The sequence below is a fragment of the Chlorocebus sabaeus genome, chromosome 14, assembly GCF_047675955.1.
Source record: "Chlorocebus sabaeus isolate Y175 chromosome 14, mChlSab1.0.hap1, whole genome shotgun sequence".
In the NCBI taxonomy this organism is placed as follows: Eukaryota; Metazoa; Chordata; class Mammalia; order Primates; family Cercopithecidae; genus Chlorocebus; species Chlorocebus sabaeus.
Window position 1 is genome coordinate 10,621,027 of NC_132917.1, and position 13,539 is coordinate 10,634,565.

General features: G+C 47.1%; 1 protein-coding gene across 2 annotated transcripts in view; it reads right to left on the minus strand.

Annotated features, from left to right (window-relative positions):
• NOL10 (nucleolar protein 10) overlaps positions 1–2,286 on the minus strand; it is a 115,694-nt gene extending 113,408 nt beyond the window's left edge. For both annotated transcript variants that reach the window (XM_007971496.3, XM_007971495.3), the window contains exon 1: positions 2,098–2,286. In XM_007971496.3, coding sequence (XP_007969687.2) covers positions 2,098–2,163 — 66 coding nt within the window. In that variant the 5' untranslated portion in view covers positions 2,164–2,286. The remainder of the gene's footprint in view (positions 1–2,097) is intronic.
• Positions 2,287–13,539: the final 11,253 nt, after the last annotated feature.

Here is a 13,539-nt window from a genome sequence, read left to right on the forward strand (position 1 = left end):
CAGGCGCAGTGACTCATGCCTGTAATTCCAGCACTTTGGGAGGCAGAGGCGGGTGGATCACGAGGTCAGATTGAGACCATCCTGGCCAACATAGTGAAACCCCGTCTCTATTAAAAATACAAAAATTAGCTGGGCCTGGTGGTGTGTGCCTGTAGTCCCAGCTACTGGGGAGGCTGAGGCAGGAGACCTGCTTGAACCCGGGAGGTTGCAGTGAACCAAGATCAGGCCACTGCACGCGATCTCAAAAAAAAAAAAAAAAATCTTGATTATTTTTGCTCACTACATTCCTCCTCTCACCCTTTAACGTGTTCCTTCTTGATTCTTCTCCGTGTCAGTTAGCAGCACCACCATGCACCCACTTGTTCAGAATCAAAACTGAAGAGTTCTCCGATTCCTTCCTTTTTGTCACCTCAACTTTCCTCTACCAAGAATCTAATCCATTAGCAAGTTCCATCAGCCCTATCTACAAAATATGTCCTGAGTCTCACTGTGTCTTAGCATCTCCTTTCTTCCCAGGCAAGCCCAAGGCACCAAAGTCGCTCCCCCGGACTACCTAATTCATCCCCACTCGAGCCCTCCCCAGCCAGTCATTTGTCACACAGCAGCCCACGTGGAAACACAACAGTGACTTCCAGCAGCACTAAGAATAAAACTTGAACTTCCTACCTTTCCTACCAGGCCTACCTCTCCAGCCTCATCCACTCTGCTGTCGCCCCCTCACTCAGCATACTACAATCACACCTGTGCCTCTTCCGGTCCTCCTACTATCCAGTACATTCCCATGTGGGGACCTCTGCACCTTCTGTTCTCAGCACTGAAAACTCTTCCCCCATCTTCACATGACTGACCCCTCTTCATCATTCAAGTTTCTGCTCATATGTCACCTCTTGCAGAGAGGCCTTCCCCAAAGGTTTTATCCAAAATACTTTCAACACTTTATCCAAAACGGCTCTCTTCTAATCATTCATCACGAAAAGTACTTTTTGACTACCTGAAATTGCCTTATTTGCTCACTTGTTTATTTTCCTTTTCCCCAACAGAGAACCTTACCTGAAATGTCCACCATATATCCCAATACTTAAAACAGAGTTCCTTGCACATAGTAACTTCTTAACACGTGTGGAGAATGAATGAACAAAAAGAGAAAGCTCATGAGGTGTGAAGAACAACTGGAAGACAGGGCAATATTTAAATCAGAATTTTAGGAAGAAAGGAAAAACCTAAGCACTGGCTCCAAATTTTTGTAGAAGCAGACAAATGGAAGGAGGGCTATATTTATTCTGTTTTCCAAGGGCAGGACTCAGACCAACAGTGGCATGCTATAAGGTGACATATTTGAAAAACCACTTTCTAACAAGTGCAGAGTCTCAAAATGGAAATGAGCTTCCACAAAAGGTAGTGCTTGGACAGAGGCTTGATCACCACGTAGAAGAAACAAAAGAAAAGTTTCAGAGCCTAGGTGTGTCATGCTGGACAAGTCACCATTCCCCTGCCTGGATCTCAGCTGCATATTAAACACATTATTAAATCTCAGCTGCATTATTAAACACGAGAAGATTGGAAGCGAATTGCCGATTTGTCCAAGCCCTTTCCAACTTTAAGACTAGGAATCAGGTTAAGTTCAGCAAGTCTCGAAAATACTGTCCTCCACACCATAAATTCTGCAGATGCGAAGTCTGTATCTCCCTTGTTCACCGTTGTATCCCTAAGACCTGGCAAATGAAAGGGACTCCACAAACAGCTGATGGCCATATGGGGGAGAGATCTGTCCATGTTTTCCTTCTCAGTGTGTGGCAAGGACTGTGAACATCCAAAGAAGCCCAAATGGATGCGTTCTCTGGAACAGAAAACTTTAGTTCCAGCAAAGTTCACCGACCCTGATTATCCCTTGGTCCAGCTTCTGGCGCGGTGACGGCAGTGTCCTCGTTTCCCAATGCCGATACCTCCCCAGGAAACTGTCAGCCGCCTCTGGGCCTCCCCGAGTCGGGGGGTGACCAGGGTCCAGCTAAAACAGACGCTAGGGCCCAGGAGAGGGGCGGCTGTCCCACGAGGAGGACGACCCCAAAGAGTTCGTGAGGGGGCCGGAAAGTGACTTACCTCAGGAAGGGACTTGCCGCAGCTGAGACTGTAAATCTTCACCTCATTGAGGCTGGAAACCTGCATGGCGGCGCACAACAGTGTTCAAGTCCCGGGTCCTTTCCTACCAGCGTGCTCGAGCACCGGAATCCCCCGCTCTCAAAGCCCCTGCTCCGCCGGCATGCGGCCGCTGGCGCCGGCTGATGACGCACTTCCGGGCGCCGGAAGACGTGCGCACGTTCCCAGAAGAGGGAAGCGGGTGAATGCGGGAAGAGCGGCGGCCGGGAAGGTAACTAGTGAAGTTCTGGCAACCCGGCGCGGCTGTCGGCGACGCTCCTACGGGCAACACTAGACACTGCTCTCCCTGCTGTTAGCATCCCGAGCGGCAGGAGGAGGCTTTCGAGTCTCTGCCCAGGCCGAGATGTCATCCTTCCAGGCGGGGGCGAGGCGGTTCAGCGAGCGAACCCAGCGAGCGAAGACGACCAGGGTGCGAATTCCGAGTGGAAGTGTATTCTTTTCTCTCCTCCAATGTTTCTGAGATGTTACGTTAGAAGTACTGTAGGCCGGGTGCAGTGGCTCACGCCTGTAATCCTGACACTTTGGGAGGCCGAGGCCGGCCGATCACCTGAGGTCAGGAATTCAAGACCAGCCTGGCCAAGATGGTGAAACCCCGTCTCTACTAAAAATACAAAAATTAGCCGGGCCTGGTGGCGCGCGCCTGTAATCTCAGCTACTCTGAAGGCTGAGGTGGGGGAATCGCTTGAACCCGGGAGGCAGAGGTTACCGTGAGCTGAGATCGCGCCACTGTGCTCCAGCCTGGGCGACAGAGTGAGACTCCGGCTCAAAAAAAAAAAAAAAAAAAAAAGAAAGGCTCTAGAGTCATCTTCAACCCATTTCTATCTCTGGCCCTCACTTTCAGTATCTAAACCTGGATATTTCTAATTATGAAATATTTCCTTGAAGTAATTTGTTTTCATTCCTCCTGCTGAAACTCAAATACTTACTATTTTTGGATTATCACTTTCCCAACTGATCTTACCGCCTTTGATTTAATGAATAAATTATTTTATGCCTTACTTTCTAAAACCCAAATGTTATTGTTTTGCTGTCCTACCCAGAACATTTTTGGAAACGCTCAAATACCAACACCACATTGCATCTGAATTAGGTTGAGAGTTCTTCGTGGACCCTATATCATTTGTCCTTATATTCCCTATCCACCCCTACCCAGAGTACCAGAACAGTGCCTGGCCTCTATTAGGCATTGCTACATATTTACATTTAGCCATGTACGTAGGGATATATTCCTAAACTCTGTCCTCAAATTTAAGATCCTCCACGAATTTTTAATTTTCTGCACTGGTTACAGTTAAGAAAAACTGTAAACGTCCTTGGAAAAGGTGGCATAATAGAATGGTTAGATCACAGATTCTGGCTTGGCTTGGTGGCACAGGTCTACAGTCCTAGCTACTAGTGAAGCTGAAGCAGAATCACCTGAGCTCAGGAGTTCTTGGCTGTAGTACACAACGAGCATTGGGTGTCCTCAGTTTGGCATCAATATGGTGACCCCACAAGAGCCAGGGACCACCATGTTACCTAAGGAGGAGTGAAGCAACTCAGGTCAGAAATGGAGCAAGTCAAAACTCCCATGCTCATCAGTAATGGGATCATGCCTGTGACTAACTCTGCACTCCAGCTTGGGCAACATAGCAAGACCCTATCTCTTGAAAAATAAATAAAGATCACAGACTCTGAAGCTAGACTGGCAGGGTTCAAATCCTGACTGCCATTTTTAACTGGAAGACCTTAGGTAAGTTACTTCACCTCTCTGTACCTGTGTAAAATGGAGATAGCAATAGTATCCACTTGACAGAGTTATGAGGATGAAATACGTTCATATTTATAAAGCGTTTGGAACGCAGTACTTGGCACATAGTAAGACCATTTAAGTGTTTGTAAAATAAAACTGAAAATAAATGCCATATACCAAATAAGTGGAAATGTATCCAAATTCCATTAGTATTTCCTTTTTAACAGTTTTATTGAGATACAATTAACATGCTATAAAATGTCCCCATTTAATGTACAATATAATGACTTCTAGTGTACTCCGAGTTCTGCAACCATCACCACAATCATTTTTAGAACAGAAAGAAACCCCAGCCTCAATTAGCATTCACTCCATGCCCCATCCCCCACCCAAGCCCTAGACAACCACTAATCTACTTTCTGTTGGGGTTGTGGGTTTTTTTCCATGGGGGCATCTCACTTTGCCATCCAGGTTGGAATACAGTGGCATGATCATGACCCACTGCAGCCTCAAACTCATGAGCTCAAGCTGTCCTTCCACCTTAGCCTCCTGAGTAGCTGGGAGTACAGGCATACCACCACAGCTGGCTGTTTTGTTTTTACAGAGGTGGGTCTACCAGTTAAGCATCCCTAATCCAAACATTTCAAATCCGAAATGCTCCCTGGAGTATCACATTGAGTATCACATTGACAGAAAGTTTCAGATTTTGCAGCATTTTAGATTTTGGATTTTCAGATTAGGGATACTCAACCTGTATTTTATAAGGGCACCAATCCCATTCATGAGAGCTCTGCCCTAAAGACCTAATCATGGGTCAAGCACGGTGGCTCACACCTGTAATCCCAGCACTTTGGGAGGCCAAGGCAGGCAGATCACGAGGTCAGGAGTTCGAGAGCAGCCTGGCCAACACAGTGAAACCCCCGTCTCTACTAAAAATGCAAAAATTAGCCAGGCATAGTGGTGCGCACCTGTAGTCCCAGCTACTGGGGAGGCTGAGGCAGGAGAATTGCATAAACCCGGGAGGCAGAGGTTGTTTTGAGCTGAGATGGTGCCACTGCACGCCAGCCTAGGCAACTCTGTCTCAAAAAAAAAAAACTAATCATGACCAGGCGTAGTGGCTCATACCTGTAATCCTAGCACTTTGGGAGGCTGAGGTGGGCGGATCACTTGAGGCCAGGAGTTCTAGACCAGCCTGGCCAACATGGCAAAACCCTGTCTCTACTAAAAATACAAATATTAGCCAGGTGTGGGCGTGGGTACCTGTAGTCCCAGCTAATGTGGAGGCTGAGGCACGGGAATTGCTTAAACCCAGGAGGCAGAGGTTGCAGTGAGCTGACATCACAGCATTGCACTCCAGCCTGGGCAACAGAGTGAGATCCTGTCACACACACATACATACAAACACACACAAGACCTAATCAATGTCCCACCTCATACCATCACATTGGGGGTTAGGATTTCAACATGAATTTTGTGAGGAGCATAGCACCCTGTCCTGATCCAAAGTTGTAATTTTTTGTTCCATATAGTTCAGCCTTTGGTAATATTAAAAACAGCATAGCTCACTGCAGATCTCTGCAGATGACTGTCTTTTTTTTCTTTTTCTTTTTTTTTTTTTTTTTTTTTTTTGAGGCAGGATCTCTGTCACCCAGGCCAGAGTGCAGTGGCACCATCTCAGCTCACTGCAACCTCCACCTTCTGGGCTGAAGCGATGCTCCCAACTCAGCCTCCTTGAGTAACTAGGTCTACAGGTGTGCACCAACATGCCCAGCTAAGTTTTAAATTTTTTATAGAGACGGGGTTTTGCTGTGTTGGCCAAGCTGCTCTTGAACTGGGCTCAAGCGATCTGCCTGTTTTGGCCTCAAGTGCTGGGATTACAGACCTGAGCCACCACGTCCAGCCTGTTTCTCTTTTTAAATGTTTTTATGTATATATATATACACACACACATATATATCACTTATATATATACACATACATATGTCATATATATATATACACACACACATATATATATTTTTCATAATAAAGACGTGGTCTCACTATGTTGCCCAGGCTGGTCTTGAACTCCTGGGCTCCTGTGATCTTCCTGCCTTGGCCTCCCAAAGTGCTGGAATTACAGGTGTGAGCCATGACGCCCAACCAGATGATTCTTCATTTTTCATACACATCCACTTAAACATTTTGTCTTTCCAACCAAGAGTGTCAGAGCTTATAGTCAGGAACCACATGCAAGGGCACATGGTGTTTACTTTGAGATGAAACGGGGTATCCACAGTCCTCATGCCAGGACAGCTCCCTCTCCACAATCGCTGGCCTGAGAATTTGACCTGCTTCCCTTCTGGGTCGCTTCCCGCTGAGAATGGAGCTGCAGTGCAAGGTGCAGCTTCTCCACTGTTTCTAGTATTGTGTGTCACACAGCATCCTGTCCCTAGGCAGTCATGAACTTAAATGTAATGCTGTATTAGAAGCCTGTGCTTGCAGCTAAGAGCACAGACTTCAGAGCCAGACTCCCTGCGTTCAAACACTGGCTCGACCCCTTGCTACCCATAGAGAGCTTGTAGAGAGCGAGTTAACCTCATCTGTCGAATGAGATTAGTAGTACTTAGTGCAGAGGGTTGTTAGGAAATAAGTGAGTTGGGCCAGGCACGGTGGCTCACGCCTATAATTCCAGCACTTTGGGAGGCTGAGGCGGGTGGATCGCCTGAGGTCAGGAGTTCGAGACCAGAGACCAGCCTGACCAACATGGAGAAACCCCATCTCTACTAAAAATATAAAATTAGCTGGCCATTTTAAATATAAAATATAAAAGATATAAAATTATAGGCACCGTGGTGCATGCCTATAATCCAAGCTACTCGGAAGGCTGAGGCAGGAGAATCGCTTGAACCTGGGAAGCAGAGGTTGCGGTGAGTTCAGATCATGCCATTGCACTCCAGCCTGGGCAGCAAAAGTGAAACTCCGTCTCAAAAAAAAAAAAAAAAAGGCCGGGCATGACGGCTCCTGCCTGTAATCCCAGCATATTGGGAGGGCAGATCACGAGGTCAAGGGATTGAGACCATCCTGGCCAACATGGTGAAACCCCATCTCTACTAAAAATACAAAAATTAGCTGGTCGTGGTGGCACACGCCTATAGTCCCTGTTACTCAGGAGTCTGAGGTAGAAGAATCACTTGAACCCGGGAGGCGGACGTTGCAGTGAGCTGAGTTTGCGCCACTGCACTCCTCCAGCCTGGCAACAGAGCAAGACTCTGTCTCAAAAAAAAAAAAAAAAAAAGTTTATGTCATAAATCACTGATTTCAGGACATCCATTTTTTTAACATCTGTGAAAGGATGTGTCTAGTGTATCGTGCATATCTTGAGGGAAGGGTGCATCTTATAGGTAATGGTCCTTTGGAGTCAATAAAATAAAGTGCGTATAAAGCCCTTAGAACAGTGCCTTACACAGAACACTACATAAGTGCTAGTTATTAGAAAACCAAAACATTAAAAACAGTTCCAGAAAAACTAGTTGTTACAGATTCCAACTAACCTTAAGTGTTCTGGTGTTAGTCGCCATTCCAGAAACCTTCAAATAACATTCAAGCTTACTCTCCTAATTCTTTTTTTTTTTTTTTCTCCCGGGACAGTGTCTCACTCTGTCGCCCAGGCTGGAGTGCAGTGGTGGGAGGCTCACTGCAAGCTCTACCTCCCAAGTTCAAAGAATTCTCCTGCCTCAGCCTCCTGAGTAGCTGGGATCACAGGCACGTGCCACCATGCCCGGCTAATTTTTTTATTTTTCGTAGAGATGGTGTTTCACCATGTTGGCCAGGCTGGTCTCGAACTCCTGACCTCAAGCGATCTGCCCACCTCGGCCTCCCAAGGTGCTGGGATTACAGGTGTGAGCCACCGTGCCCAGCTCCTCTCCCAATTCTTTACCTCCATGGCCAGTGGGTCTCCAAAGCATTTGGTTCCTTCTTTCCAATATCAGACTCCTTCTCTGTTCCTGCTGCCGCTGGAGTTCAGACCTCATTCTGTCCTACCTGGCCCACTGCAGTCCCTTTTCCTGTTCTCCCGGCCTCAAGTCCATCTCCCATAAGAGACAAACTCATTCTCTCTAACAGGCAAATCTGATTATGGTGCACTCCTACAAAAACTCTTCAGTCCTCCTAAAGCCAAAAAGAACTATCTGAAGGTCGAGTGCAGTGGCTCGTGCCTGTAATCCCAGCACTTTGGGAGGCTGAGGTGGGCAATCGCTTGACCTTAGGAGTTTGTGACCCACCTGGGCAACATGGTGAAACCTCATCTCTACAAAAAGTACAAAAAATTAGCCAAGTGTGGTGGCACACGCCTGTAGTCCCAGCTACTCGGGAGGCTGTAGGAGGATTACCTGAGCCTAGGGAGGTCAAGGCTGCTGTGAGCCATAATCGTACCACTGCACTCCAGCCTGGGTGACAGAGTGAGACCTTGTCTAGGAAAAAGAAAATACTACATTTGAACACCCTTACAGGTTCTGGCCTTATGGGCAGCTGGCCCCTCCTTCGTTTTCCAGCCAGTGCTGAAGCTGCTGCCTCTCTCCTGCATTCACTACCTTTTCCGAAAATCCTGGATTACTGACAGCCTGAAAAATACAAGGCCTCTCTCACCCTCTTCTTGCCTTTGCTCCTGCTCCTCTGGCTACTTTTAACACCCTCCTCTGTGCGGTGCTCTGGTTTGAATGTCTCTCCAAAACTCACAGTGAAACTTAATCTCCAATGAGGCCGTATTGAGAGCTGGGGCCTAGAAGAGGTGATTGGATCATGAGGACTCTGCATTCATGGATAAATCAGTTATTGGATTCATGGGTTATCATGGGAGGGGAACTGGTGGCTTCATAAGAAAAGGAAGAGAGACCTGAGCTGGGACACTCAGCCCCTTCACCATGTGATGCCCTGCACCACCTCGGGACTGCAGAGTCCCCACCAGCAAGAAGGCCCTCGCCAGATGCAGCCCCTCGACCCCGGGCTTCACAGCCTCTATAACTGTAACAAACTCTCTTTCTTTATAAATTACCCAGTTTCAGGTATTCTGTAGTAAACAACAGAAAATGGACTGAGACACCTGGATAACTCTCCTGAATCTTTTCTTCACCTGCAAGAGGTCCTAGAGATCAAAGTTCTCATTGTGTATCATCTCACTGTTTTGTTTCTTAAACTAGGGCTTACAATTTTTTTTTTTTTTTTGAGATGGAGTCTCCCTCTGTCACCCAGGCTGGAGTGCAGTGGCCAGACCTCGGCTCACTGCAACCTCCGCCTCCCTGATTCAAGCACTTCTCTGCCTCAGCCTCCTGAGTAGCTGGGATTACAGGCACCCACTACCATGCTCAGCTTATTTTTGTATTTTTAGTAGAGATGGGGTTTCACCATCTTGGCCAGGCTGGTCTTGAACTCCTGACCTCATGATCCACCTGCTGTGGCCTCCCAAAGTGCTGGGATTACAGGCATGAGCCACCACACCCAGCTTTTTTTTTTTTTTTTTTGGAAACAGAGTCTCGCTCTGTTGCCCAGAGCTAGAGTGCAATGGTGCCATCTTGGCTCACTGCAACCTCTGCCTCCCGGGTTGAAGCAATTCTCCTGCCTCAGCCTCTTGAGTAGCTGGGATTATAGGCGTGCACCACCACCCAGCTAATTTTTGTATTTTTAGTAGAGATGGGGTTTCACCATGTTGGTCAGGCTGGTCTTGAACTCCTGACCTCGTGATCTGCCTCCCTTGGCCTCCCAAAGTGCTGGGATCACAGGCGTGAGCTACCGCACCTGGCCTACTCTTATATTCTTTTTTTTTTTTTTTTGGGACGGAGTTTCACTCTTGTTGCCCAGGCTGGGGTGAAGTGGCTCAATCTGGGCTCACCGCAGCCTCCGCCTCTCGGGTTCAAGTGATTCTCCTGCCTTAGCCTCCCAAGTAGCTGGGATTACAGGCATGCACCACCATGCCCGGCTAATTCTGTATTTTTAATAGAGATGGGGTTTCTCCATGTTGGTCAGGCTGGTCTCAAACTCCTGACCTCAGGTGATCCGCCTGTCTCAGCCTCCCAAAGTGCTGGGATTACAGGCGTGAGCCACCGTGCCCAGCCTACACTTGTGTTCTTAAGATAACTGGCGCCAGGCGCAGTGGCTCACACTTGTAATCCTAGCACTTTGGGAGGCCGAGGCGGGTGGATTACCTGAGCTCAGGAGTTTGAGACCAACCTGAGCAACATGGTGAAACCCCATCTCTACTAAAATACAAAAAATTAGGTGGGTGTGGTGGCGTGGGCCTGTAATCCCAGCTACTAGGGAGGCTGAGATGGGAGAATCACTTGAACCTGGGAGGCAGAGGTTTCAGTGAGCTAAGATCCCACCACTGCACTCTAGCCTAAGCAACAGAACAAGAATTCGTCTCACCGAAAAAAAGGCCGGGCACGGTGGTTCACGCCTGTAATTCCAGTAGTTTGGGAGGCCGAAGCAGGTGGATCACCTGAGGTCAGGAGTTCCAAGACCAGCCTGACCAATATGGTGAAACCCCGTCTCTATTAAAAATACAAAAAATAGCCGGGCGTGGTGGCAGGCGCCTGTAGTCCCAGCTACTCAGGAGGCTGAGACAGGAGAATCGCTTGAACCCAGGAAGTGGAGGTTGCAGTGAGCCAAGATCACGCCATTGCACTCCAGCCTGGATGGCAGAGCAAGACTCCGTCTCAAAAAAAAAAAAAAAGATAACTGGCTGGGTGTAGTGGCTCATGCCTGTAATCCCAGCACTTTGAAAGGCCAAGGTGGGAGGATCACTTGAGGCCAGGAGTTGGAAACCAGCTTGGCTACATGGTGAAAACCCATCTCTACTAAAAATACAAAAATTAGCTGGGTATGGTGGCACATGCCTGTAATCCCAGCTACTCGGGAGGCTGAGGCGGGAGAATCGCTTGAGGCTGGGAGGTGGAGGTTGCAGTGAGCCAATATCTGGAGTTCGTGCCACTGCACTCCAGCCTGGGTGACACAGCGAGACTCTGTCTCGAATGAAATAAAATAAGAGAGAGAGAACCTTTAGGTGTTTTTCTTCTATTAATGCTTCAGTGATAATCTTTTTATAGAAGCACACCCAATTCTCTGGTTGGCCATCTTCTAAGAAGCACTGCTGCTTGATTTCAGTGCCAAGTTTGCATTAAAATTTACAGTTCACTGGTGCCATGTGCCACTACTATTTTTTCTTTTTATTTTAAGACAGAGTCTTGCTCTTGTCGCCCAGGCTGGAGTGCAGTGGCGCGATCTCAGTTCACTGCAACTTCCGCCTCCCTGGTTCAAGCGATTCTTCTGCCTCAGCCTCTCGAGTAGCTGCGACTACAGGCATGCGCCACCATGTCCGGCTAATTTTTGTTATTTTTAGTAGAGACAGGGTTTCACCATATTGGCCAGGCTGGTCTCAAACTCCTGACTTCATGATCTGTCCTCCTTTGCCTCCTAAAGTGCTGGAATTATAGGCGTGAGCCACTGCACCCAGGCTCTGGCTAATTTTTTGTATTTTTAGTAGAGACAGGGTTTCACCGTGTTAGCCGGGATTGTCTTGATCTCCTGACCTTGTGATCTGCCCGCCTCAGCCTCCCAAAGTGCTGGGATTATAGGCATAAACCACTGCGCCTAGCCCCACTACTTTTATTGTCTTGACTCAGTGATTAGGAGAGGGTCTGGGCGGGGCATGGTGGCTCATGCCTATAATCCAAGCACTTTGGGAGGTCAAGGCAAGCAGATCACTTGAGGCCAGGAGTTCGAGACCAGCCTTGCTAACACGGTGAAACCTGTTTCTACTAAAAATAGAAAAATTAGCCGGGCATGGTGGTACGTGCCTGTAGTGCCAGCTACTCGGGACGCTGAGGTGGTTGAATCACTTGAATCCAGGAGGCAGAGGTTGCAGTGAGTTGAGATTGCACCACTGCAATCCAGCCTGGGTGACAGAGTGAGACTACGTCTCAAAAACAAAGGAGATGGGTCTGGTAGGAGGTAATATGATACGGGCAAGTTTGAGCCAAGTGAAAGTCAATGATGTCATGGCTCACTGTGGGAAAAAGGGTTTTGCAATTGACCAAATCGAAGTCAGGGGTGGGAAGAATTAAGTCATTCCAGGGAACGTGATAGTGCAGGGATAGAAGCAAGAGAACTCTTGCCATACCTGAGCTCTCCATTCATTTAGCAAAGAGCAGATTTCCATCAGAACAATATTAATCATCGCACTAAATTAATTTGAATTATACTAGGTTGAAGTTTTAAAGTTTTGCTTGAAAATAACTTATAAAGGGCCGGGTGTGGTGGCTCACACCTGTAATCCCAGCACTTTGGGTGGCCGAGGTGGGCGGATCACGAGGTCAGGAGATGGAGACCATCCTGGCTAACAGGGTGAAACTCTGTCTCTACTAAAAAAAAAAAAAAAAAAAAAAAATTAGCTGGGCGTGGTGGCACACGCCTGTAATCCCAGCTACTCGGGAGGCTGTGGCAGGAAAATCACTTGAACCTGAGAGATGGAGGTTGCAGTGAGCCAAAATCACACCATTGCACTCCAGTGTGGGTGACAGAGCGAGACTCTGTCTCACAAAAAAAAAAAAAAAAATTTATATCTATATATCTATATATATAAATTTGTTTTGGTTTGGTTTATAATAATAAAAGAGTTAAAAGCATAATACATTTTGTAACTAGGTTTGTATTTGTACATCTTTAAGTAACATTTAAAAGAATTATGTCTTTAGTCAATGTAGTGTCCTGGACTCAATGCTGGAATAGAGGGAGGACATTAGTGGAAAAGCTGGTAATATCTGAATAAAATCTGCAGTTTAGTTGACAGCATTGTATCAGTGTTGGTTTCACATTTTGATATATATACCATGGTTATGTATGATGTTAACAACCAGAGTGCTGGGTGGGGGGTAAATGGGAACTCTAGGATATTTGTAGGATATTTACAACTTATTTTCTCTTTTTTGAAATTAAAAAGTCTTAAGAACATATATTTTGTTTGTTTGTTTGTTTGTTTGTTTTTGTGAGACAGAGTCTCACTCTGTCAACCAGGTTGGAGTGCAATGGTGTGATCTCAGCTCACTGCAGCCTTGACCTCCTGGGATCAAGAGATCCTCCCACTGAAGCCTCCCGAGTAGCTGAGACTACAGGCGCACACCACCATGCCTGGCTAATTTTGTTCATTTTTTGTATTTTTAAAAAACTTTTATTTTTTATGTTTTATTTTTTTGAGACAGGGTCTTGCTGTGTTGCGCAGGCTGGCGTGGTGTCGCCACTTGAGGTCAGGAGTTCGAGACCAGCCTGACCAACGTGGTCAAACCCTATCTCTACTAAAAATACAAAGTTAGCCAGGCATGGTGGCACATGCCTGTAGTTCCAGCTACTTGGGAGGCTGAGGCAGGAGAATTGCTTGAACCCGGGAGGCGGAGGATACAATGAGCAGAGATTGTGCCACTGCACTCCAGCCTGGGCGATAGAGCAAGACTCCTTCTCAAAAAAATAATAAGTAGAAATATAAATAAAAGTCTGGCTGAGATGTTTGTCTGCACTGACAAGGAATTCTAGGGACTGATGAATGAAGTCAGGTGACTTGGCAGTAGGACAGACCAAAGACCCTTAGACTTGACCATGAAGACCCTTGCTAGAGCCTGGGTCCCAAA